Genomic DNA, 26,362 nt, shown 5'->3' with positions numbered 1-26,362 from the left:
TGTAATCCTAGCACTTTACAAAATTGAGACAAGTGTCCTGCCTCTGCTGTAACCAACCCAGGGTCCACAGTGCTTAGATAACATGACATTTCTCAAGTAATGTCTGAGCAAGCTGCTTACAGGACTGACTAACCAAAAGTATGGGGTTTTAGAAATTGCCATGTGCAATTGTATGTGGTGTGAACAAAAGTTATAAATTTCTTTTAAGGGAAAGCTATTGTTAATTTAGTTTAGGTTGTTTGTTTTTATGCTATATTTACTTTATAACCCTAAAAAAGAAGGTGATTTTAATTCAAAATATATCCCACTTCTTGGAGGACTAGGAATTAAACCTAAGACCTCATGCTATTACCTGATTTTTAGTGTGTGTGTGTGTGTGTGTGTGTGTGTGTGTGTGTGTGTGTGATTTGTTTTTCTTTCTTTCTTTCTGGAAATAGGAATTTCAGAAAACTCTTGGTGGCAAACAACCTGTGTATGATACCACAATCAGAACCGGCAGAGCACTGAAAGAAAAGACTTTGCTTGCTGATGATACTCAGAAACTTGACAACTTGCTAGGAGAAGTCAGAGACAAATGGGATACTGTCTGTGGCAAGTCTGTGGAGAGGTAAGCATGAGTGTCCCCTGTAAGATTATACAGATACGGCTTACCAAAGTATATAAAAGATTGTCACTAAATTAAAATAGGAATAAGGAAGCTGGATAGATGGCTTAGTGACTAAAAACGATATTGCTCTTGCAGAGAACCCAGGTTTAGTTTCCAGCATCCACATAGTGGCTCCTGCTCATAATTAGTTCTAGGAGATTGATGCCCATAACTCCAGGTCTAGGGGATCCAACACCCTTTTTTATCCTTTGTTGGCACCAGGCACACATAGGTGCACAGATATACCTGCAGGTAAACCACTTATAAAATAAATCTAGTCTGGGCATACTATGATTTAAGAATGTCTGGGCATTTCTCTTACTTGTTATTAGTCTATTTCTAACTGCTTTAATACAGAAGTTGTTTGTATAGAGTTTAAGCAGTATCCCCTTTCAATGGTTAGAATTGTCAGTGTTGATTCTTTGTTTTAAATCACTGAGTTTTGTTTGCCTTTCTCAGACAGCACAAGCTGGAAGAAGCCTTACTGTTTTCAGGCCAGTTCATGGATGCTTTGCAGGCTTTAGTTGACTGGTTGTACAAGGTAGAGCCACAGTTGGCTGAGGACCAGCCTGTACACGGGGACCTTGACCTTGTCATGAACCTCATGGATGCCCATAAGGTGAGGAGCAAGAATTGGCTTCCGGAGAAGCAAAACCACAGTCTTATTTCCATCTGCACCCTCTGTTCTGTGTCGACCACCTAGACAGAATGGATGCTTGTCAAATATATCTGGAGGAGCAGCCCTCTCTGTCTTCTGTGTTTAGACAAGCTTTTAACCAGGTGTGCTGGTACGCACCTTTAATCTCTGAGTTCAAGGGTAGTCTTGTCTACAGGGCAAGCTCCAAGACAACCAGGAATACATAGAGAAACCCTATCCCAAAGACAAAACAAAATAAAAAAACAACTTGTTGCTGAGATTGTTTGCAACAGTCACAAAGAATTACCAAAATTAGCTTGACTCAGACTTGGCAGCATGTGAAGAGTCTCCCTGTTTGTCTCTTGGTTCAATATCAGTTGAAATTTAAATTCAGGGAGAAACTGTAAAGAAATTCATTTCCACTAACACCTAAAATGGAAATGGGAGACTTGTTTTCTAAACACTTTGTATAGTAACAAGCCTACCACTATATACATTACCAGTTCATCTGCCCTGTACCTGTTGTTTTGAGCTGCATAAGTTTCTTCTGATATAACATAAAACATTCTATTTTGCCTTGAAACACATTCTATGGGCCAGTGAGATAGCTGCCAAGCCTGACAACCTAAGTTCAATCCCTGGAACCTATATGGTGAGAGGAGAGAAATGACTCCAGCAACTTATCCTCTGACTTCCACACCTGTCTATACATATAAACAAAAATATAACTAAGTGTGATTTATCACATTCTCTATACTTCAGGTATGTTCTTATCTCCCTCAATTTTAGAGATACTGGTATAATTATTCCCATTTTTTAGATTAGGAAAAGTTAAGTAAGTACCTTTTCCAAAGTCAAGCACATCAGAATGCCTGAACTGACATTCATAGCTGTAGTTTCTGGTTTTTTTTTTTTTTAAAGCAAAGTTGAAGTATCTTCACACACACACACATACACACACACACACACACACACACACACACACAGGTTGAATATAGATCTAAGCACAGACATTGAGGGAGAAAGCAGTTGGTAGTACAGGCTTCTTGAGAGTCACCTACTTGTTCTCTGCATAAATAAGACATCTGACAAGGAGATCACTTGTTCTGTGCTTTTACTTCTTACACCAAACTTTATCAGACACAGGGCTAGAGAGACTGCTCACCAGTTAAGAACACGTTTGTTCTTTCAGGGGTCCTGGTTTCAGTTCCCAGCACCCACATGGTGGCTTACAACCATCCATAGTTCCAATTCCGGGGGATCTGACACCCTCTTCTGTCCTTCATTAGCACTAGACATGCACATGGCATACATACTGCAAGCAAAACACTCATACACAAAATAAAATAATTGTTAAAAATTGAAAAAAACTAATTTACCAAACTACTAATTCCCAACTTCTTTTACCAGGTTTTCCAAAAGGAACTGGGAAAGCGAACCGGCACTGTTCAGGTCCTGAAGCGGTCAGGCAGAGAACTGATTGAGAGCAGCAGAGATGACACCACGTGGGTCAAGGGGCAGCTCCAGGAGCTTAGCACTCGCTGGGACACAGTGTGCAAACTCTCTGTTTCCAAGCAAAGCCGACTTGAGCAGGCCTTAAAACAGGTAAGATCAATTTTCAGGGTCAACCCATGGCTTAGAACCTGAGCATATAGATGTGAGTTTCCTTACCAGGATCATGAAGTCCCACTGTGGTGAAATAAAAATAATATTATATTCTGAACATTCTTTGATCAGTCACTGAGCTTGTTTTCAAAGGTCTACAAATTAAGGTGACTTTGACCTCTGGTAAAATGTGGTCCTGTCTAGTGCCCTAGCTGCAGAGGGAAGATCTTCTTGTGCTTGGTTATTTCAGGCAGAAGAGTTTCGGGACACAGTTCATATGCTGTTGGAGTGGCTTTCTGAAGCAGAACAAACGCTTCGCTTTCGAGGGGCCCTTCCTGATGACACAGAGGCCCTACAGTCTCTCATTGACACCCATAAGGTAATGCAGTCTCAGGGATTGGTAATCCTTGCTACTCAGCCATGAGAATTGCAACACTGCTAACCAAAAGCAGCATTTGCTTGTAAATGTCAGATCTCCTGTGAAGAGGGTGGACTGTTTGTGTGCTCCGCAGGGACCAGAGAGGTTTTGTGATGCCTGTCAGCAGCTTTTTTTTTTTTTTTTTTTGAGATAGGGTTTTTCTCTGTGGTCCTGGTTATCTTGGAACTTACTCTGTAGACCAGAATGACCCCGAACTCACGGAGATCTGTTCTCTCCTGCATCCTGAGTGCTAGGACTAAAGACATGTGCCACCACCACCCTTAATTTCTATATAGCTTACTCATTGGCTTTATTTTTTAAATTTATTTTTATTTTATGTATATAGTTTTGCCTATGTTTGTCTGTATACCTTATGCATGCCTGGCACCCAAGGAAACCAGAGAGGATTTCAGATCCCCTAGAACTGGAGTTATACTTTTCAGCCACCTTAGATGTACTAGGAATCAAACTCAAGTCTTCTGCAAGCAACCAGTGCTCTAGCCACCGAGTCATCTCTCTGGCCCTACTTGTTGGCTTTAAACAAGTATAGTGTTTAAAGAACTTAATGAACATAGTTTCTAAAAGGAAATGTAGAACATTTCCCTTTTTGATTTTTGTTTGTTGGTTGGCTAGATTTTGAGATAGGGTCTTAGCATGTACCCAGGATACCCTTGAACTCCCAAACACCCAATCACAAGTTCTAGGATTGTAAGTATATGTTACTGTACCCAAATCCATTTTACATTTCACCTATGCATGCCTTTGTTTAACTTAGCTTATGTTACTAGCTTTTGGTTATTACCTGATCTCCTAAAACGACTTAACATTCTGCAGACTATAACGTGGTATCTGGAGCGTTAGCCAGCTTTAATGAAAGTGAGGAGATGTTTCATGTTACCTATCCAGTTTCTTTAATATTAGTTTTATCATTGCATCTTTTTTGTGGTAGGAATTTCAAAATACGGTGTTTTATGACTGTCATATTTTTTCAAACAGTATACTTTAAAATGCAGAATAAAAGGACTGGAGTGATGCTCAGCAGTGAGGGTACATGCTGCTTTTTCAGACAGTTGCCAGCACCCACGTGGTGGCTCACAGCTGTCTGTAACTTCATTCCAGGAAACCCAGTACCCTCTCTTTCAGTACCGAGCACATACATACAGGCAGAATATTCATACACATAAAATAGATGTTTCACATGAATAAGAGAGGGAGAAACTGGAAATAGAAACAGGAGCAGAGGGAATAGAGGCACACCAGTGCCCCTCGTCTGTCATCGTTCTTAGCTTTCTATGTCTTAGAGACCTGGGAAGACCATAGCAGCAGCACCTAGATACAAGCTTTGTCAAGGTCTGTGCTTACATGTAAGAAGAAGATGAAAGGTTTTCCTTTTAATACAAACTAATGGTTTTGTTAGATTTCTCAAGTTCTTATTTGTGGCTCTTGTTTGTTAGGAATTCATGAAAAAAGTAGAAGAAAAGCGGGTGGATGTGAACACAGCAGTGGCGATGGGAGAAGTCATTCTGGCTGTCTGCCATCCCGATTGCATCACGACCATCAAGCACTGGATCACCATCATCCGAGCTCGTTTTGAGGAGGTAAATCACCACATGCCCAGTACTCAGAGTCCTTTAGACCAAGGATCTTTCATTTCAGTGAGGGGGAGGTGATGGCCAGTGTAATGGTAACGTACTGGGGTGCTAATTAGTTATTTTTGCAGACATCTTGTATTCTAATTCCTTCCTAAGAAGTTTATGTTAAGTTGCTAGCTTTGCTTTTGGTAGAAATGGCCCCTTGTTCTTAAGCTTTATCAGCTGAAGTCAGAGAAGAATCTTGTAGCTGCTTAAGTTGGTCTCTCCTTTGAGTAAAGTTATGTGATCAGATAGAACAGGGGCTCTGAAACAAACAAGCAAAAAGATGTGCTTCTCTGAAAGGCATCATGGTGTATTTTTCCCCAAGGTCCTGACATGGGCAAAGCAGCACCAGCAGCGCCTGGAAACAGCTCTGTCAGAACTGGTGGCTAATGCTGAGCTCCTGGAAGAACTTCTGGGCTGGATCCAGTGGGCTGAGACCACCTTAATCCAACGGGATCAGGAGCCTATCCCTCAGAACATAGACAGAGTTAAAGCTCTTATCACCGAGCATCAGGTACCTACTTCTCTGTGTCCTGTGACCACATGCCCTTCACCCAGGAATCCCCTTTATCCTTACTACAGAATGACTGTGTTATTACTTAGCAGCTTCCAGCAGCTCTGTGTATCAGTTCTCATGAGTTAGGAATCACGGTGTGGGGCAGCATCTTGGAGTTTCATCATGCAGAAATCACGATTTCACTAAGGCCATGGACCGCTCACTGTATTTTCAAAGCCATTAGCTGAAACAGTTCAGAGTCTTAGAAGGTGAAGTGTAACCCAGGAAAGAGCCATTCACAGTTTCACTGGTAGTTAGTTCATCAGAAGCTTGACCTCTGCTGGAGCCCAACGCCTACTGGCCTGACAGCATTTTATCCAGCAACAGGAAAAGTAAATGAGAGAATCCTCTACTGCCACTGCTTCCCACTCAAGGAAGAAGATTCCTCTCAGGCATGGCGCTATCGTGTCTCTTTCATGTATCAAGATCCTTCACTTGCCCCGTTGCTCTCCACAGTAAAATCCTGAACCCTTATCTGACATAGGCCTCTCCTGCCCGCCCCTCCAGCCCCACTTCTTGCTGACCCTTTGATTGTACCCTCTATTCAGTGAATGAGTGAAGAGTTTTGGTCCACAGCACTGTCAGGCTTCCTTGTTCTGTCTAGACTCTGCCCTCTACCAGAGCTCTCCTTCCCATTTCTTGTTCTTTATCTGTCACCTCTCTCTTTTTCTTTCTGTATACAGGGTGTTTGAATCTGGGGTCTTGTAGTCAGCAAATACTTTACTACCAAGTTATACTCCCAACCCAGTTGAATCTTTTTTTTTTTTTTTTTTTAAAGGGGTTAGAACTTACACAGAACAGTCTCTCACTTGGTCAGTTTGCCATGGGCTTGGCCTTTGTTAGTAAGAACTTTCTATTTTAGACCAAGAAAATTCTAAATTTTTGTTCCTAATTTTTATATTTAACAGTCATTTATGGAGGAGATGACACGCAAACAACCTGATGTGGACCGGGTCACCAAGACATATAAGAGGAAGAATGTAGAACCCACCCATGCTCCTTTCATCGAGAAACCCCGCAGTGGTAGCAGTATGTTTCCAGCCCCCCACTATTCTGGGTTGCTTCCTTCCTGCTCATTGCAGATGAAAATTCACAAAGTGCCAAAATGAGAATTGTGTTTTAATTTCCTAAATCATACTGACTTTGAAGCACAATCTCTAATTTTGAAAGTTTGCTTTTCTAACAGTGACTAGTATAATTTTATGTATGGGGGGTTAATAAGCTACAAGGTGGTATAACTTGTGCTGTTATGCAGCAGTGATCTTTCCATCCTGTCTGCATTTCGCTGGTCTAGTTGTAAGATAATTCCTTGGGGAATCCACTGCTGGGTTTGTGTTGCTGTCTTCACGTCACTAAGGCAGAGGTGACTGGATATGTGCAGGAGCCGGGTACACATGTGCTTGGCTGGCTGGGAATTAATATGCCTCTGTACTAGAATGTTGCTATTCCTGTGTTTCTTCTAAGTTACCACATGGATATCAGTATAAGAATCTAGTTTATATATTTTATACACACACACACACACACACACACACACACACACACACACATATTTGATTTTGAGACAGTATCTCATATATCATAGGCCAGCCTCAAACTCAATATACAGCCAAGGATAACCTTGAACATACAGCCATTCCTTTATGCAGTGATAAAGCCAGCATTTCTAACCTTGTGATTATTTTTCTATTTAGGAAAATCTTTGAGTCAACCCACACCTCCCCCCATGCCAATCCTCTCACAGTCTGAAGCAAAAAACCCACGAATCAACCAGCTTTCTGCCCGCTGGCAGCAAGTATGGCTGTTAGCCCTGGAGCGCCAACGGAAGCTGAACGATGCCTTGGACAGACTGGAGGAGGTAATGCCCCGCCGAGTGGCCTTCAAGTAGTTTTGATTTAATCAAAACACAGTCTTTAAAGGCCTCTTACTATGACCTGTGTGCCTTTATCTACTTCAGAAGCAAAACCAGTCCTTCACTCACTCATGCCCTTCTTCAAGCCCCTGAATAAGAAATCAGCTATCTTAAGAAAATACTCTGTACCATCTGGTAGTATAAAACCATAAACCAGACATTCCATACAAGGGGAAGGCCTGTGGTCTGCTTTTCCTCATCAGCTTGCTCTGATTGAATTTTAGAAACAAAGCTTCAAGAAGTTGCTATTTATATAATAGGGAAGCCAGGTGGTGGTGGCACACACTTTTAATCTCAATACTCAGGAGGCAGAGGCAGGAGGATCTCTTGGGTTTGAGGCCAATTTGGTCTACAGAGATCAACCAGGACTATCTCAAGGGGGGAAAAAAAAAGATTGTTAGTGATTCTGTCATATGAAGAGATACATAGATAAAATAGATAGGTATAATAAAATTATTAAAGAAAAATCACTTTTTTTGAGAGAGAGATGGTGTGTGTGTGTGTGTGTGTGTGTGTGTGTGTGTGTGTGTGTGTGTGTGTGTGTAGTAAAACCATGGCTGTCCTGGAACTCCGTCTGTACACCAGTCTGGTCTTGAACTCATAGAGATCCCCCACCTGCTTCTGCCTCCCAAGAGCTGGGGTTTAAGATGTGTGCAATCACACCCAGCAAAAATCAACTTTTTATATTCTTGTTTCTTTATTAGTCTTCAATAGATCATGAAAAGCAAGACAGTTGTGAAGTATCATTATTTAAGATATATGGTACTGCACTTCCTTCTTCCTAACATAAGCATCTAATATCTTTTATATTCTTTTATTTGTGCATATCAAAGCAGCTATGCCCGGAAGTGAGTGTTCTGTGTTTTTGTTGTTACTTCCGTAGGTCAATTGCATTTTAAGCACATTGGTTCCTGCTGCCTTCTTCCCTCTGCTCCCACCCCATTCCTTCCAACCTTGGAGTTTGAAAGACCAAAGGGGAAAATGTTGAACTGTTAAATCAGTCTGAGTGTGAATTACTAACATGGTTCAAGTAGCTAAAAACCCCTTTGTACAGGCCTGCTTTCTACCAGTCAGCTGTTTAATACAGATGTTGGGTGGGCGTTTGCTCCCTCTGGTAAAATTCCAAAGAAACAACATGCTTGGATGTAGGGTTTATTCTTAATGCTTTCCATCTCGGTCTTTAAGATCTCAGAAGATGATGGGAAACATGAGCCTCTTGGTATGGGTCCTGTGTGTATTTATAGCGCTTTCCCATACAGCATAAAAGAGGGTGCTGAGACTTTCCCTTTGAGATAGAATCCATCCCTTACATCTAAGTAGATGTTCCTTGGAAAAGTCCAAAGAGAAAGCAAGACTGGCTTTCCCTGTTCTTGTTCTGTGTGTGCCTGATCTTCCAGAGTTGTTTTCAGTTACTGTCTCTCCTGCTCCTTCGTTACATTGTAGCTTGTTTAAACAACCATGGCTTTAAGTGAAGGAGGCAAATTGTGCTTTCACAAATGAAACAACATGTAGATAGCATTGTTGGTGCCCTCAGAAGGCCTGCATGGCTTTACTAAATGACTGAGAAGTTAGATATGCTCTGGGTCCAAAGCAGCAGAATTGACCAGCACCTCTGACTTCCTCCTAGTTGAAGGAATTTGCCAACTTTGACTTTGATGTCTGGAGGAAAAAGTATATGCGTTGGATGAATCACAAAAAATCTCGAGTCATGGATTTCTTCCGGCGTATTGACAAGGACCAGGATGGAAAGATAACACGTCAGGAGTTTATTGATGGCATTTTAGCATCTAGTAAGTAAATTTTTATTCTACACAAAGGTCACACCTGGATTCCTCGTACTTGTTAGAAGTTATAACATTCTGGCAAAGTAGTCTTTCTGAGGTAAAACCTGGAGAACCTCCCTGCTGAATGTAATCTGCTGTGTTAGCAGATAGAAGAATCTCATTTTACTAAGGATAAAGAGTTCAAACATGACTGTAAAGTCAGCAGAACGGGATGCTGTTCCAGAGCAACAGTATTTTAGAACAATGACATCATTCTAATTATCCAGCAATGCTGGCATAAATAAATCTTAAGATGAGTGATAATTTTATAGATGGTTACAATATTGATTATATTTTTTACTGTCTCTGAAATCTGACTTTTTATCTTTAAAATGGCACCAGGGGAGTGGGGTGGCTTTAGAGACACAGCTCTGAAGCCCTGGATTGGATCTTCAGCACCCTGTGTACTGGTTATGCCTATAGTCCCCGCACCTGGGAAGTAGCAGGAGGATCAGAACTTGAGGGTCATCCTTGGCTACCTTGAGCCGTATGAGACCCTGACTCAAAAAAAATAAAAATAAAAATAAAAAAAGGTGATGGCTCTGACTAATGCTTGGGCAGTACTTTTTTAAAAATTATTTGTATCTTTAAAAATTAGATTTATTCACTATATTTTATGTATGGGGGTTGTTTGTTTCTTGCCTATGTGTTTATATGCTTGAATACTCTTGGAAGTCTGAAGAGAGTATTAGGTTCCCAGGATCTGGAGTTGTAGATAATTGTGAGCCACATTGGGTGTGAATTGAACTGGGTCCTCTACACCTGTAGCTGGTATTCTTACTCACTGAGCCAATGATTTGTATATTTAAAATTGATTTTCTCCTGAATTTTCCAGAGTAGATATGTGTTGTTTTTTAGGAAAAGAAAATATATAATTCAAGATATAATTCTTTTTCTTCAGGTATTTTGTATAATTTCCAATCAGCCACATGTATTTCAACGTTTCAAATCTTGTTTTCTTTCCCCAGAGTTTCCTACCACCAAGTTAGAGATGACAGCTGTGGCTGACATTTTTGACAGAGATGGGGATGGCTACATTGACTACTATGAATTTGTGGCTGCCTTACATCCCAACAAGGATGCCTATCGACCAACAACTGATGCAGATAAGATTGAAGATGAGGTATGGGGAACTTAGAGCAGAGTAATTTTTTTAATCTATTTATTAATTATATATATATGAGTCCACTGTAGCAGTCTTCAGACACACTGGAAGAGGGCATCGGATCTCATTACAGATGGTTGTGAGCCACCAAGTGGTTGCTGGGAATTGAACTCAGGATCTCTAGAAAAGCAGTCAGTGCTCTAACCACTGAGCCATCTCTCCAGCCCCCTAGAGCAGAGTATTTTAACCATAGCTTTATACCGCCCTTAATATGGATGTGTTCATCTTGGGAAGCAATCACTTAGAGTTAATGTTTCAGGTTAGACTTTGGATGCTGTTTCAACAAACTCTAGGAGGCCTTTGACAACTGAGTTCTAGCTTGATCTAAAGCATGGGTCCAACTCTAATCCTCACATCTGAAGTACTGTACATACAGTCCATGGAGGGCGAACTCTCATGGGGCTGGTGAGGTGGCTCTGTGGGTAAAAAGCCTAATGACCTGAATTCAGTCCCTAGAACCACATAAATATGAAGAGAGATTGATTTCTTGGGAATTTCAGGCTTCTAGGTAGAAATTTTACTCAGTTCATAATTTACTTTATTGATCATTTGTTTTGATAGATCCATATTAGCACTTTCTTCTAAAGAATTTTGAAACAATGATGGTGTTTTTCATTTTTTCTCAATATCTCTTATCTCAAGTAGGGTTATGGATATTTCAAATAAAGATAAATGCATGTATTAAAAGCCTAAAATAAACCAGGCATATGCCTTTAATTCCAGCCACTAGGAGACAAAAGCAGACATATCTCTCTGAGCTGGGGACCAGGCTAGTTTACATAGCAAGTACAGGACAGCCAGGGCCTGAGAATGACATCTTGTTTCCCAAAGAAAAAGGCAAAATGTTTAAAATAATGAGTAGGCTCTGTTTACATTTTAAAACAAAAAGTCCTTCTCTGCTCTTATACTCTTGCTTTATCAACCAACAGGTCACAAGACAAGTAGCGCAGTGCAAGTGTGCAAAAAGATTCCAAGTGGAACAGATTGGAGAGAATAAATACCGGGTAAGGAAGAGAAAAGACAGCTATTTGTGGAGGTCATTTCCTCCTGTGTCATCCTGACACACAGTAGGCCAGCTCCTGCTGCCTCCAGAGGCCCAGAACCCATGGACCTTCATCCCTAGGTGTCAAGTTTCGTGCCCTGTGTAGTTCCATCTGAAAAGTTACCATGATCCAGGTAGAGACCACAGCAAGGACTTGTGAAGCAGTCTGGTATTCTTCCTGTAATCCCAGCACTTGGGAGGCAAAGGCAGAAGGACCATTGCAAATTCAAGACCAACTGTACGTAGTGAGTTGTAGCTAACCATATCACAAAAATGTCTCAGATACTTTTAAAAAGCAAGGATCAGGGTGCTGGGGATGGTTCAGTGTATAAAGGTGCTTGTCACCAAGCCTGACAACCTGAATTCAAGTTCAAGAACCCGTATGGTCAAAGAGGAAGCATACACCCCAAAATAGTCCTCTGGTATGTTTGTGCACATAAACATTTTCTTTTTGTTTTTGTTTTTTTGTTTTTTTTTTTTTTTTTTTTTTGTTCTGTTTTTAATTTTTTTCCACTTAAAGAGTGGTCTACCCACAAGAGCTGGTCACTGTGAGCCTAAATGGCTCCCATGCTTATAGTAGACTGTGTGTCAAAGCCCTGGCACCTTAGTGTCCTGTGTTGGGCTGGGCTACAGCTGGGGCCTACATGTACTGGAGAGCCAGGCTCCATGATCTTCCCTGGAAAAACCTGTTAGGTGTGACCAGAAGTAACAGGAAACTATTTTTAAATTTGGGACTAGAGTCAGGGATGTAGTAGAGACATAAAGCAGGACTCCTAAATTATATTCATCAGCTTGTCAAGGAACCCTGAAATTTTAAGAAAAAATTTTATAGTTGGCAAAGAATATTTAGATGGCCATTTTCTGTTGGAGCATAGGAATATTCAGGTTTCATTGGGAGCTCAAGAATATCTTTGGGGTTGAAGCTGTAGCTTAGCAGGAGAGTACGTGCCGGGCATATACAAAACCCTGGGCTTCAGACCAGCACTGAGGCCACCGGAGTCCTCTGATACACCAAATTCATGTTGTTTGTAGCTGAAGAGGACAGGGTGATTCTGCCTCTTACCAGCCCAGAGCATGTACTGGTAGATACCAGGTAGTTCTGTGTTACATGCTGGGTTTTGTTTTCTTGTGTTTATTTTTTGTTTGTTTATTTATGAGTGAGATAGGTGGACAAAAGAAGCAGGAGGTGGAGAATTCAGGCTAAGATCATCGTCCTGTGGCAGATGCAGTAAGAATGTGGTCTGTGTGTACTTAGACTGGGAATGTGTTGAGATTGCCGTTTTTTAGTTTTAATTTGACAAAAATGTTTTCTTTTTCCCCTGCGTCCTTTACTCTTACTGTCTGTAGTTCTTCCTCGGCAATCAGGTACAGTGTGCCTTGCAATGTCCTTCTTGGTGGATGTGGTCTTTGTAGCTGATGTTGCCTGTTCTTTGCTTTGGGGAAAGGACACAATCAGAAGCATGCCTGGGTCACATCTGGTTGTCTTACCAAGTGGAGAAACTACTAGCAGACTTTTATTACAGCAAAAAGATACAGTTTTGCATTTAAAAAAAAAAAACAAACAATGAAATTTGCCATTCCAAATTAGGACAGCTAAAGACAATGGTATTACGCTGTGCTGTTATAACTGTTATGACTGGAGAAAATTGACCTCAGCCCATTTCACCTGTAAAGACACAGTCTTACACGTCTATATTCAGGGTCAGAATACCATTGGCACAGTTCTGTTTCATTACCAGTCTTTCAGTAGTTAATATGAATTTTGTAACATATACTTGAGTCAGAAACCCTGAATAATCTTAATATTATCTGAATACTAACTTGATATAGGTATTTACAAAGATGTCTAAGAAGTACAGAAAGCATATTGACTTCTGCCTAACATTTTTAGATTATAGCCAACCAGTCAAAATGAAATGGGCTCAAATGAGAGGGAAGTCTTGACTCCACTTGGCAACTCTAACCTTTGAGATCTCTTGAGGGTTCTTGGGTGCTGTCTCTCAAATGTGGAAGAAAGTTGCATGAGTAAAATCAATCTGTCTATCAGGAAGTTAGAAACACTAAGTTAATTTGAAGTCCTCAATCAATGTTAGATTTTTAACTACTCCAATAACTAACTACAGTAATATTCTGGGCCAGTGAGGAGAACAAAAGCTTAAAAATTATAAAGCTGAGGACAGTCAAGTTGGCTTTAAGTAACCAATCACAAACTCTGCGTAATACCTTCCTCATACCTACTTCCTACTTGGAAGGCAAGTTTGAAGCCTCCTCTGAAAATTTAACCAGTCCCTGTCTCAGTTTTTGAAAATGCAAATAAAAAGGCTAATAGTGTATCTTAGTGATCGAGCACTCGCTTTACACATCCCTAGAGTCTGTTCCAGTACTACAACTAGTCAGTGACGATGGTAGTCGAGTGTTCAGCATGCCAACCTCCTGATGACTGCACCTACTGGGGTCCCTTTGATGGGGCACTAACACCATCCTCCACTGCTCCACTAACCTGGAGAAGATTTGATGAATTGTTCTAATATTGTGAGTAGAGTTATGAAGTCCATTTATATATGTAGTCTTGGAGGCCTCAGAGATCACTTTCCTGTGAAAGTGGCATTAAAACTCTGCCTCTGAGGGCTCTATGGCTCTCCCATAGCCTTGTTCTGCAGGCCTCTAAGCTATGGAGCCCTCCTCCCACCACCCGGAGTGCCTCCTTTGGACTTCTGCAGCTCAACAAAAACAAATTAGAATCTTTCAACTTTGGGAGATATTAAGGAAAAGCAACCATAAGATCAGTAGATAACAAACTGTAAGGTGTGGTATTCTAAGACAGTAACGTAGACCACTGACTCTGGGAGACACACAGGCACATAACCTTTCTGTTCCTCACCTATCCAGAGAAAACTCAAAATAGTGACTCAGGTCACTAATGGCACATCAGTCATCCCCAGAATCTGGTTCCTCCCAAGGCAAGGAGTAACTTTCTTCCCAGACAGTCTTCCCGTACAGCTGGGAGAAGTGCTGATGCTCCTCCACTGAGTGTTAGTCTGACCACTTTGTGTGAACATTTAAATGCTGTATGAGACAAATGTGTAAAACTGTTTAATTTTTGAAGTAAATGGGAAGGGAAGAGGAAGCACCTTCCAGACTTCTTCCTAGCTAGACACGTGGTGCATTTGAGTCAGGTCAGTGGAGGAAAACAGATGACCACCATTTACTATTACTGAGGATGACGACTGTATCCTCCTCAAACATCCTTTCTTGAAATTCCAGTTTTTCTCCCTGTTTCAAAGTTATGATTCTCCTATAACTTTGAAAATCCTGATTGAGTGGTTAAATCCTTTTCTTTACCTCCCCGCCCCACGCATTCTCCTTAATAACCTTAGGAATTCCAGTTCTTTAATGTTTGGTTTGAGTTTGTTTTGGAATCTTGGTATGCTTCTCTTTTGTTGCCTCTTCCTTTTGGGGAAAGGACATTTTATATAAAGGGAAGCTGCCATTAAGATAGAACAGGAAAGGAGGCGATTAGGAATGCAGACAGTATAAAGCTCATCGTATTTGTCCTGAGGTCCAGAATACTTATTGAGCTGTTTCTAATCATGATAAAAGATTAAATTTTCTGTTTCTTCGACTAAATTTTAATTCTATCTAATCGTTCAGCTTGACTTTTCCTCTTGGTGACATCACAATCAGAACATTTAGGGTGTCCTTCTAAAGACTGGATGAAGAGAATCACAATTTTCCCTAAGCTTATAAAGCTTGGACTGAGGATGCTATGCAAGAGTTTCTTTAATGCTTGATTTAGTAGTCGCTAGGGTCCATTTAACTCTCTAGCACACTGTATTCAGAAGTTGACCCCCTTTCTTTAAGAAGATAAACATGGCAATGTAACGTGCTCACTTGGGCAGAATCTTCAGAAAGAACCCAAGTGAATAAATCCGAGCCCATCTTTTCTCCTTTACCCTTGGTACAGGACAGTAAGGTGTGGCTGTCAGGAGCTACCTTTACCCCAGCAGATTTTACAACATTGTTTCATAGCTTAGTCTCTCTGCTTTTCTATTTGCTAATAATTATTTTATGATCGTGTAAAAATGCAAAAATGAGTTCAGAATTCTTCCCACTATCATGTCATTCCTGAATACAGTCTGCTCTCTAGGGATTTGGGGTTTTAAGTGTACACTAAGGTGTTCTCGTTAACTGAATTTCCCCTTGATTCCAGTTTGGAGATTCTCAGCAGTTGCGGCTGGTCCGTATTCTGCGCAGCACTGTGATGGTCCGAGTTGGTGGAGGATGGATGGCCCTGGATGAGTTTCTAGTGAAAAATGATCCCTGTCGAGGTAAGGAAGAACCTGACCATGGGTGACATGTAATATCAGCCCATGCTGGTTTTCCAGGAAAACACTGATAAAGGGTCTTTATGATTTTTGTCTTATTAAGGTGTTTGATATCATCCCACCCATCACAGATTAGAACCTGGGGTTTCAGGTACAAAAATCTGAAGAAACTGATGCTGTCAGGAAAAAATGAAGGAATGAGAAAAAAATTTTGGTGTCTCTAGGCTCTCACATTTTGGTAGAGGCAGGAGATGGTTCAAGGCTAGAATGAAACCCTGTCTCCAAAACAGAAAAAGACTGAAGCCTTGTGTATACTTTCAAGTTCCTCCTTTGTACAGCGTCAGAGCATGCTAAGCCCTTCTCATGGATAACACTAGTGACTGTTCTAAGTGAGGGGAAGCTAAAGGACTTATACCACCACCCACAGGCAACAGAAAACCATCAGCTTAGCTTGAGCAGATCGTAGTTACAGCTGCAGCAGGGGACAAATGGCCAAATCCCAGCTGCCGCATCCTGCCCGGCCACATCCACTCCTTTTCCTGTTAGAGCTGCATGTGGGTCCTGCTCTGTCTCTGTCTGTGTGTTTACATCTTCTTTATTCCAGTTCATCATCCTGGGAGTAAAATAAAGCGCTCTGATTCCAGCTCTTCAGTTTCCAGTCAGTCTCCCATAGGTTGGCTCTTATGCTTTGTCCCTCTTTTCCTACACCCTGGTACTTTGAGAATGGCTTTGCTTAAACTGTAACATCTCTTGGCTCTGATATCTGCTGCCTTGGTGAATGCTCAAAATAGCCAAATCAGTGCTTTTCCAACAATTCCATGTTGACAGGGTATAAAATGTTTCTGTTGAAATGGTGTCCACAGAATTTGCATACTACTTAATAATTACCTCCACATAAGCACTTTAAAAATAACACATTTGCATCTCATATCCATCTTATGAGGTATAGCTTTTATAGAGTAGAAACTTGAAGTATGGAAATTTAAGTAACTTAAAGGGTTAGCCAGGCCATGGTTCAAGTTAGAAAAGCAGGTAGGTGGTCCTGATTACCACCCTGCGTGTGGTTTTTTATTACTCTGAAGGATTTAGAGAGACCCAAAGGGTATGTAGTTTTCACATGAGTGCTGGGGTATCTATAAAGTTAATCCATTCTGCACTTACCCCAGCAAGCCAGAATAATAGCTAAGCCATAATAGTTCCCATCAGAAGTTTTTTAATTTAGGTTTGACAGTACCGTTTCTGATAAATTCTGAAAGGATTTAGTCTATTTTAATATTTAATCATATCATGAACCAGTATCATTAATTTAAAAATCAATTGTTTCACTGTTTTAAATAAGTAGCAGTGCACATATTTTTTTCATCTTATCTCTGTAAAAACAAGAAAAAAATGTTCTATAAATCTGTTATAGTCCCATTTTTCTTGCTGGGTATCAGGTCAGACTAAGCAACAGTGATGCTGCATGTGGCGTTTACAACCCTCAGTTGCCTGCTTGTCTGCTGCCTGCTCTGTTCACAACTATATTATGCTGCTGGCTGGCAAGAACACTGCCTGCTTACTTTTATTGTACTCTCACGATTGGAACTCCAAGGAGATTTGGGGGGCAACCTCGTAGCTATTTTCTGTGGGCCACTGGATGCCTACTTGGAGCTCAGCAATCTTCTGTCCATTGACTGAAACAGAAATCACCAGCAGATGTCAGTAACTGCCATCAGTGGACTTTCTTGTCTCATGAAAACAGTGCCACAAGTAGACACCGCAGGGCAGTGAGCTGGGGGGCGGGGGGGGGGGGTATGAGCATCCAGAAGACAGGTTACTTGCTGGGCCTGGTAGCATTGGCCTATAATTCCAGCTATTTAAGGCAAAGTCCAGAGGATCAAGAATTGCAACCTGGGCTACACAGTAAGACCCTTCATCAGAAAACAGATGAGATCGATAAAATAAAATCCCACTAGGTAGGTTTGCTGTTTGTGTAGTTTTCTGATATTGCCAGAGGGTTTTGTTTGTTTCTTTAATTCATTTGTTGTAAAGGAAACCATACATAGTGCTTTAGATGGAGGTAGGAGCAGTGTTTCTAGGCCTAGGGAGACAAGATGGGCCTGTGTTTAAAGGCACTTTCTGCCAAGCCTGATAACTAGAACCCACAGAGTGCAAGAAGAGACCAAACTCCCAAAGTTGTCCTCTGGCTTACACATGCACAAAATAAGTCAATTAATTAAATGTGAATCATATTCCTGCTTTTTTAAAAATGGATATTCCTGTGCCCAGTGTAGTGTGTATATTTTAAAGGTTTGCTATTTATATAGTTTCCTAGAAAAAAAGTATATGTGTATTTAAATGGAAGTAACAAATAAACTGGTATTAATACTTCTAGGATAATAAAAATCTAGGAATCTTCACTTATGGAGATTTAAAGGATGATTTAGGGACTAAAGAAATGACTGGATCTGCAACAAAGAGTATATAATGCTCTTGAGGACCAGAGTTCAGTTCCCAGTACCCACGTCAGGGACTTACAACTGACTCCCCTGGCTTCTGTGAGCACCTGCACTCCTATGTATATACTTCCTCTCTCCCTGCCCCACCACACACACACACACACTTTACACGTACATACAATATAAAATAAAAATAAGAGCCAGGGCTGTCACACAGAGAAATACTGTCTTGAAAAACAAGCAAGGAGCCAGAGAGCTGGCTCAGACAGCACCCAAGAGTTGCTCTTACAGTTCCCAGAACCCCACCTGGTGACTCAGCTATTCTTAACTACGTTTTGGGGGATTCTATACCCTCTTCTGACCTGTAGGCATTAGGTCCACTGGTATGTACACATACATGCAGACAAGACATTCATACATGTAAATCTAAAAGCAGTTGGCTTATGATTCTGTGGTGGTGTGAATTTGTGTGCATATGTGTACCATAGAGCCAGAGTTAATTAGGGTTATTTAAGGAACATAGCCCACTTACAAGCTATTACACTACTGAAAGAAATGTCCCTCCCATGTCAAAGCTACTTGTAGAAATTTATCCTAAGGAAGAATCAGGATATATACAAAAATATTTTAGAAGCTGTCATTGCATTAGATACAATATTTTTAAAAATATAAACAAATTAGAAGCTCAACATTTAACCAGTAAACTGACACATTTGATAAAATTATACTTTACAGTTAACTGAAGTTTAACATAGGACATATGGGAAAGGGAGGAATATTACTGATATCTTTGTATAAAAGGTATGTATACAATTGTTCAAAGAAATAAAGATGTGCCAGTATATTGATTGTTATATGTCATACATTGTAAGTAAGAGTAAGCAACTTTTGTTCTTGACAGAGGAAGGGTGCCGGCCTGCTAAATCATATAAAAGCCAGAGGTTGATGTTGGGATTTCTACCCCAGTCATTGCTCTCACTGAACCTGGAGCTTGCTATTTGGGCTAAGACTGACTGACAGTGAGCCCCAAGTCATGGCTTCTGGGCTCCAAGTGTGGGTCCTCATGCCCATGGAGCCAGCTATCCCAAGCCATCTTTCCTGTGGCTTTTATCCTTTCTGAGGTTTTAAAAAAGGTTCTCTTAGGAAATAGACCTTTACCCAGCAAGTGCTTTAGAGTAGTGGAGATGAGCTGATGTGGGTAAAGCCATAAAGAGACAGCCAGGAATGCCTTAAAGAGAAGAGTTAAGGTAGGAGACAGGCCGCCTCTTCTGTAGCTTGACTGGTCTATGTAGGTGCTTCCATTCTTTTGTCTAATGGGACACAGATGCTAATAAAAATCAAGTATTTCATGTGGTAATACTGTATAAATTCTAGTGAGGGAGGAACAACCTTATCACTCCATTATTATAGGCTGTCCTCTATTGTATGTGTTGCATTAGAATTTTGATCTTTTGGCCCAAGCTAGTCTCAGACTCAGAGGCTGAAACACCCCCTCTGCTTCAACCTGTATAGTGGCTGGCTCATGCTACCCCTGCCTATAGCCCTCTGTAAAACATTTTAAATGTGCTGTCCACAACTACTTGCAGCTTCCAGAGTTTCCTCTTATGTCCCCTGCTGTTTCTCAGGCAGCTTACATAGAAAGGAAGCATCAAGTGCTTACTCAGTCACCACAGTCACCACTTGGTGGTGACTACTCACCATTCTGCCAGATGCACAGGTTCACGGTGACTGCAGAGCATTGTCAGTGAGAGACCGAAGGATCTGTTCCACAGGCAGTATGTCTTTTAAGTTAGCAGTGTCTTTTACATTAACATTTGTTCTGTGCTTGATGTCTTGGACTAAAGAAATCATATTTTATAAGTTCTGTCTTATAGCTCCAGAAAGCCAGGAGCCAACACTTACTTCGGTGCTGCTCCGGATTCTTCCACTGCGACCCTTTCTCCTACTTGAAGTTGTCCCTTCGGCTTCCTACTGCTTTCAGCTTTTTACTTAACAAACTCTCACTCAGTTTTATGCATGGTCTTGATCTTTCTCTCTCCCTACATGTTTACTTCTTAGACTGTCCTCATCCTTACTGTCCTGGCTTCCTGAACCTCTTGCTTCAGAATTGTTATTGACAGAATTCAAATGGAAGTGCCTTGGTCTCATTATGTGCTTTTCTCTACTATATTATTACCATATATCCTGCAAAATTTCAGCAAAAAGTACACATGTCTATGAGAGAGAAAATGGTTTAAGGTCAGGCTTGTGACCTGTTGCATCTGTGTCTCTTTGAGCAGCTACAGTTTGCTTACCCCACGGGATAGCAACAAAACCCAGACAGCAAAGCGGATAGTCCTCTGTTCACAGACTTGCTTGTCACAGCAAGCTAGGATCTTAGCCAGTGTGCCTGCTTTGAGTCAGACATGACAAAGCTGGCTTTGAAGAGTCTATAGGTGGTATATATACCACCTCTGCACAGCTTACTGTTCCCGTGGGGTCAAGCAGCTGCATGACCATTCAAGATACAGCTTTAGGATAATTGACAACCTGCATTCGTTTGTTCATTCTTTTTTAGCACGAGGCAGAACTAACATAGAACTTAGAGAGAAATTCATTCTGCCAGAAGGGGCATCTCAGGGGATGACTCCATTCCGGTCACGGGGTCGAAGATCCAAACCATCTTCCCGGGCAGCTTCTCCCACCCGCTCCAGCTCAAGTGCTAGTCAGAGTAACCACAGCTGTACATCCATGCCTTCCTCTCCAGCCACCCCAGCCAGTGGGACCAAGGTATGTGCGGACCTCCTTCATGTCCTTCCCTATCCCTGTCTTGGCAGATAGTTGATAATGGGCAGCCTCTGAAAAGACTAGCAAGAGAAAAAACACAAAAACATACAGAGCAACTCTGCCCAGACCCCAGAGTGCACACATCATCATCTTTGAGGTACTTAGGAAAATGCCTATTCAGGCCAGTTCATCCAAAACAGTTCTGTCCTCTTACAGTCTGAGGAGGTTGAGCTTGTCCAGAGTTAGGGTTACTGGTTTGGAAAGTCCAGGTACTGTCCATGCAGCCGGAGCTGACAGATGAGCTTGCTGCATAGTGGGCTCCAGGTAAAGGATGCCTTCTACCTGCTGCACCTTTGCTCGTCGGACTTAAGTGTATTTCATTTGTTTTTCTGGTTTTTTTAAATTTAGTGTCTTTTTCTTCTGTTCCCAATTTACTCCCTGTTCTGCTCCATCTTCAATTGTCCCTGCCCCTCCCTTTGGATTTATTTCACAGACTCCACTTCAGTTCTCTCGCTGTTATGACAAACCCTGGTTGGTAAACAGTAAAGCTGGCACCCCTGTCAAGGACAGCCATTGTCCTGACCTCCAGCTACTCAGCCCTGAGGTAGAGTATGGCTTTGCTGAGTGAGACATGGTCACGAAGAGACCCTCACTCATGCCAAGAACCTGACATGAGCCCAATGTCTCTTTCATCTCTGGGGTGCTTGCTGACACAGCTGACTGATCAGTTTGGTCAAGTGTTTTCAGGAGTTTCTAACTCGGATTTACCAAAATTGGAGATGAATAAGAGACGCCTAAAACAAGATTGTTTAACAGCTTTACATGCTTTTATCATGACATTTGTTCAGGATGATTGATAACAGTCATTCCTGGCCATTCATTTGTTGATATTACTTGTAATTAGGTCTCTTGGAGTCTCCAAATGTAAGCTACACAGACGAGTTATAAACACTTGAAATTAATCTACAGCGCATGTTCACCAATGTTCTATGTTTAGAACAAGAGGATGATTTGCCAGACCCCTTCCCAGGGTGGTTGGTGCTGCCACATTGGTTCAAGGCATGGGTGCTATCTGTGTCAACCAAGCACAGTTTCCCTACTAGTGACCACTGCTCTGGGGCTCCAGTTCCACTTTCTTAGTTCCTTGGCCTAGACACCTGGATTTCTGTAGCGTTGATTTGAATGCACATACCGATAGTTAAGCATGTCCAAATGCAGCCATTAACACGCAGCACTTGAGAGACTGAGGCAAGTATGTTGTAACCATCAAGGCCTCGTGGGCTGTGTATTGAGAGCCTGTCTCAAAAGAGGAAAGAAAAAAACTGAAACAGAACCCAGGCAGAGAGGCTTGTCTAACAGCAGCATACTTGACTTCTCAGCCCCTGCAGGGAACATTGGGTTCTCACACCTCTAAGCACAGTGTTGCCTTCAGTCAGGCAAAGCTTCAGCTAGAGAAACAAGGGCACAGAAGCCAGTGGCTGTGAATGAACTGACAACTCTGGACTTGTCCCAGCGCCAGCTCTGACTGCTGACGAGCCCAAGACTCAGCTTGCCCATGCTTCTTTCTTCTGTGACACACTGCATGGGATCCTGAGAGATGGGCCTTTTTGTTTTATTTTACAATTTAATCTTTTATTTCAAGTTCTTTGCTCATTGATGCCCTGTGGCTGGGCTGGGCCCTAACCAAGCCCCAGCCCAGAGGCGCCAGAGCTATGGACTCAGGTAATGATGCTCAGGGTAGGTCTTGGAACTGGTGCTCCTCCTCCTGGGTGACTAGGAGAGTTCCTGCTTGAGTGTTAATCACTTCCTGTCGCTTTTGCTTTTCCTTCATGAAGAAATTCAACCTGCACAATGAGAGAGGCTGCTTTACTCTCCTGTCTGTAAGCATCTTAAAAGTTCTGGAAAACAATTTACCCAACTTATTATATTACTCCACATTTTAAGGAATATTTTAAATCAGACTTTGAAACATTCTTTTTCTACATTAAATCTGTGGCATTAAAAAACATCACATAAGGAAATGTAGCTCCTCCCAGTAAGAGCAGTCATGAAATGCCACTCCTTCAGGTTAGGACATGCTTCTGTACGCTGTTATTCTGCAAGATCATATAGTGTCCTCCCTCCCTGCCACATGGCTGTAGGTTCTAAGATATGAGGATGCACCAGTAACACAGCAGTTCCTCCCCTTATGAAGTCGGTGCTTTAATATGGAACAGATGCAATATGCAGGCATAGATGTCCAGCAGTGAGAAATACTATCCCTAAAAATGGAGATGCAGAAGCAGAAAGCGTCAAGTGGTACTGAGATACGAGGCTTCTCTGACAAGAATATCCTCTCAACATAGCCTCTGAAGTGCATTGTCTAAGCTGTGCATGTGTTTGGGGAGAGAGGTTATTCAGTGACCGTGTGGGCTCAATTAGGAACAAGTAGACAAGACTTCCCTGAGCTATAGAACAAACAGCAAGGAGACCCAGACAGTTCACTGAACAGAAAGGCTGCCTCATAAAGAGATCTCGACTACTATTGTGTGTGCTTAATAGTGGCTGGTGGGTGTTGCTTGACTGTGCTTTAGAGCGCTACCCCAACATGCTGGTACACAGGGGTGTTTGGATTTCTCTTATAACCCATCACTGTATCCACTTGTAACCAGAGTAGTCACTACCAGAAGATCTCACATTCCTGGGGGAAATGTACCAGCAGGCTAACAGCCATTGGAAGGTTACCATTCCTAGGGGTTAAGAGGCATTAAATGACACGCTGAAGCCTTAATTGGACCTTAAAACCTCTTTTTGAGAATATTAAAAAAAAATCCACAATCTATAGGGCATTTTGTAAATAAATATTTGTTTTCCTGGACTTTTTAATTTGCTTTTTCAAATGATTATCTATAAAAAAGCCTTTTAAATAGACAAATTAATTATATACCTATCAAAGATTTTATCAACTAAATATGATCTTTTGTTATTTTTAAGGTTATTTCATCAACAGGCAGCAAGCTGAAACGACCAACACCAACTTTTCATTCTAGCCGAACATCCCTTGCTGGTGACACCAGCAATAGTTCTTCCCCAGCTTCCACAGGTGCCAAAACTAACCGGGCAGGTAAGTATCCATGCATACGCTGAGGGAGGGAGGGATAACCCAGCTGCTTGGAGCTAGAGAGGCATCAACCTCTCAGGAGCCATTGCTGGAAGAGCACGTACGGTTGTTAGGCAGCCATTGCTTTTTTTCTTGCCACCACAACAAACTGACCTACACTAAACACTAGAGCCCTTGGCCTGGATCAGAAATGATCACAGTTAAGTAAAAGGAAGAAAGGGCCAGCCCTTAGCTAAAGCAAGCTACTTGTTAGTAACCTGCCCCATGTCTTTTATGGCTGCTGGTAAACTGAGAAAGTGGAGCTAGCTGTCTGCTACTCCTCCTGGAGCCTGAAATCTGTCCCCTCCCCACCACCTCATCAGCTCACCCACTTACGCCGTGGTAATTGAGCAGCTTTGAAAGTTGGGTCAGCTGCTGACAGGAGCTGCTTTCTGCTCCTCATCAGGATCATGTAGGTAGCCTCACAAACCAAAAAAGGTTCATCTCCTGCTGTCATGATGAAGTAGATCCAGAATGACTGTGATTTCCCAAGACCATGCAGCAAATCAAGAGCTATTAACAGCAGCCCATTGGCCTCCGGTCATGTGTGTTTCCATTTCAGTGTTTTATCCATTAAGTATCCTGCTTGCTTCTTACATTCCAGACCCGAAGAAGTCTGCCAGCCGTCCTGGGAGTCGGGCCGGGAGTCGGGCCGGGAGTCGAGCCAGCAGCCGTCGAGGAAGCGACGCCTCTGACTTTGACCTTCTAGAGACACAGTCGGCTTGTTCAGACACTTCTGAGAGCAGTGCTGCAGGAGGCCAGGGCAGCTCCAGAAGAGGGCTCAGCAAACCTTCCAAAATCCCAACCATGTCTAAGAAGACCACCACTGCCTCCCCCAGGACTCCAGGTCCCAAGCGATAACACTGTACAAGCCCACACCACTATCCACTTTGAATCCTGCTCCATACATTGGGTGTATATTTATTCTGAACGGGAGAAGTTATATTGTTAAAATTGTAAAAGAATAATTGTGTTATGAAGCTGCCTTATTTTTTTTCCTTTTTGTAAGTTACTATTTTCATGTGAATATTTATGTAGATAAAATTTGACTCCTGGTTAACCCTGAAACAGACAGGGCCCAGAGATGAAATATTTGAGGAAAACAAAAGGTCAAGACACAGATGTGTGTTAAAAAGAAAAGCCTCTGAATAGGGTTTCATGTGGTGCAGGGTTATAAACCTGCTTTATCTTTTAGGATTATTCCTAAATGCATCTTCTTTATAAACTTGACTTGCTATATCAGCAAGATAAATTATATTAAAAAAAAAAAAAAAAAGAATTCCGAAATGTTTAAGGAACTCTTCTTTCTAAATCACAGACACCTCAATTAGCAAGAATTAAGGAGAGGACACTTAAGATTGAATTTCCATTGTTTTACTGTTGTGTAATTTTAGCTAAAGAGACAGAACCTCATCTAGATAGCTTTTGCACATGATACAGCAAAGAGTTCATTGCAATACTGTCTTAAAACAATGTCTCAGTACTGGGTGTTAAAGGGCACATAGCTGCTAGGATTCAGGGGTAAAAGAAAACTTCAGAACATTGGGGTTTTAAACTGATTTGTAACTAACTGTTCAACCTAGCCCTCAGTGACTCCTGTGCTCATCAGGCACCAGACCCCTGGTGGTGGGGACTCCTTGGTGGCACTGTGAATTACAGATTTGTTTATCTGCTTTTTTTTCCTATTTATTTAAATGGTCGATCAACCTCCCATAAACTGAGGAATGAATTCCATACGCCCATTTTGAAATGTGGACCTAAGACAAACACTTGTTCATCCCTTAACGGAGTTCACCAGCACACTTGCTCACCAGTCCCGTTTGCTTCCGTCTTTTTTGTGTGTAATAAAGTCAGCTGACCAAGTGACCACAGAGGGGCTGTCTGGGGCTCCTGTTTTTTAGCTGCTGTTCCTTGTCAGCTCTGACCATGTTGCTGTGTGATTATCTCAATTGGTTTTAATTGAGGCAGAAACTGAAGCTCTACCAATGAACTGTTTAAAAACAAGACACTCTTTTGTATTAAAATTGCTTGCAGTAACAAATGTTTTGTAATTCCTGGCTTTATTCTGAACCACTACTTTATATTTAAATGTTACCACTAAGGTATAAAGATGTTGTAGTACTTAAATACGTCATTCAACAAGTTTTCTTGATGAAAAAAAAAAATCATAGAACTCATTACTTTTTTCTTTATCTTACCCTTCTTAATTTTAACAAGGCAACAGAGAAGTGGGATATTTTCACACAGATACATAGG

At 41.6% G+C, this 26,362-nt stretch overlaps 1 protein-coding gene across 3 annotated transcripts in view; it reads left to right on the top strand.

Moving 5' to 3' along the window:
* The window catches only part of MACF1 (microtubule actin crosslinking factor 1), a gene marked incomplete at its 5' end in the record, with an annotated part of 306,545 nt that extends 280,386 nt beyond the window's left edge, over nt 1–26,159 (top strand). The window contains 18 exons of one of the 3 annotated variants that reach the window (XM_080921388.1): nt 438–607; nt 1,106–1,265; nt 2,694–2,888; nt 3,139–3,267; nt 4,761–4,904; nt 5,266–5,454; nt 6,405–6,525; nt 7,191–7,354; nt 9,036–9,198; nt 10,200–10,354; nt 11,326–11,400; nt 12,786–12,803; nt 15,649–15,766; nt 16,368–16,436; nt 20,759–20,970; nt 21,461–21,571; nt 23,941–24,070; nt 24,711–26,159. In XM_080921388.1, coding sequence (XP_080777514.1) covers nt 438–607; nt 1,106–1,265; nt 2,694–2,888; nt 3,139–3,267; nt 4,761–4,904; nt 5,266–5,454; nt 6,405–6,525; nt 7,191–7,354; nt 9,036–9,198; nt 10,200–10,354; nt 11,326–11,400; nt 12,786–12,803; nt 15,649–15,766; nt 16,368–16,436; nt 20,759–20,970; nt 21,461–21,571; nt 23,941–24,070; nt 24,711–24,967 — 2,580 coding nt within the window. In that variant the 3' untranslated portion in view covers nt 24,968–26,159. Of the gene's footprint in view, nt 1–437; nt 608–1,105; nt 1,266–2,693; nt 2,889–3,138; nt 3,268–4,760; nt 4,905–5,265; nt 5,455–6,404; nt 6,526–7,190; nt 7,355–8,244; nt 8,257–9,035; nt 9,199–10,199; nt 10,355–11,325; nt 11,401–12,785; nt 12,804–15,648; nt 15,767–16,367; nt 16,437–20,758; nt 20,971–21,460; nt 21,572–23,940; nt 24,071–24,710 lie in introns of all 3 variants that reach the window. The other 2 variants (XM_080921389.1, XM_080921390.1) reach the window with 2 other exon arrangements.
* Between the last annotated feature and the right edge of the window lie 203 nt (nt 26,160–26,362).

The sequence above is a fragment of the Micromys minutus genome, assembly GCF_963924665.1.
Source record: "Micromys minutus genome assembly, chromosome: 9".
In the NCBI taxonomy this organism is placed as follows: Eukaryota; Metazoa; Chordata; class Mammalia; order Rodentia; family Muridae; genus Micromys; species Micromys minutus.
The sequence above is the reverse complement of the archived record's forward strand: the minus strand, read 5'-3'. Positions and strand labels throughout refer to the sequence as shown.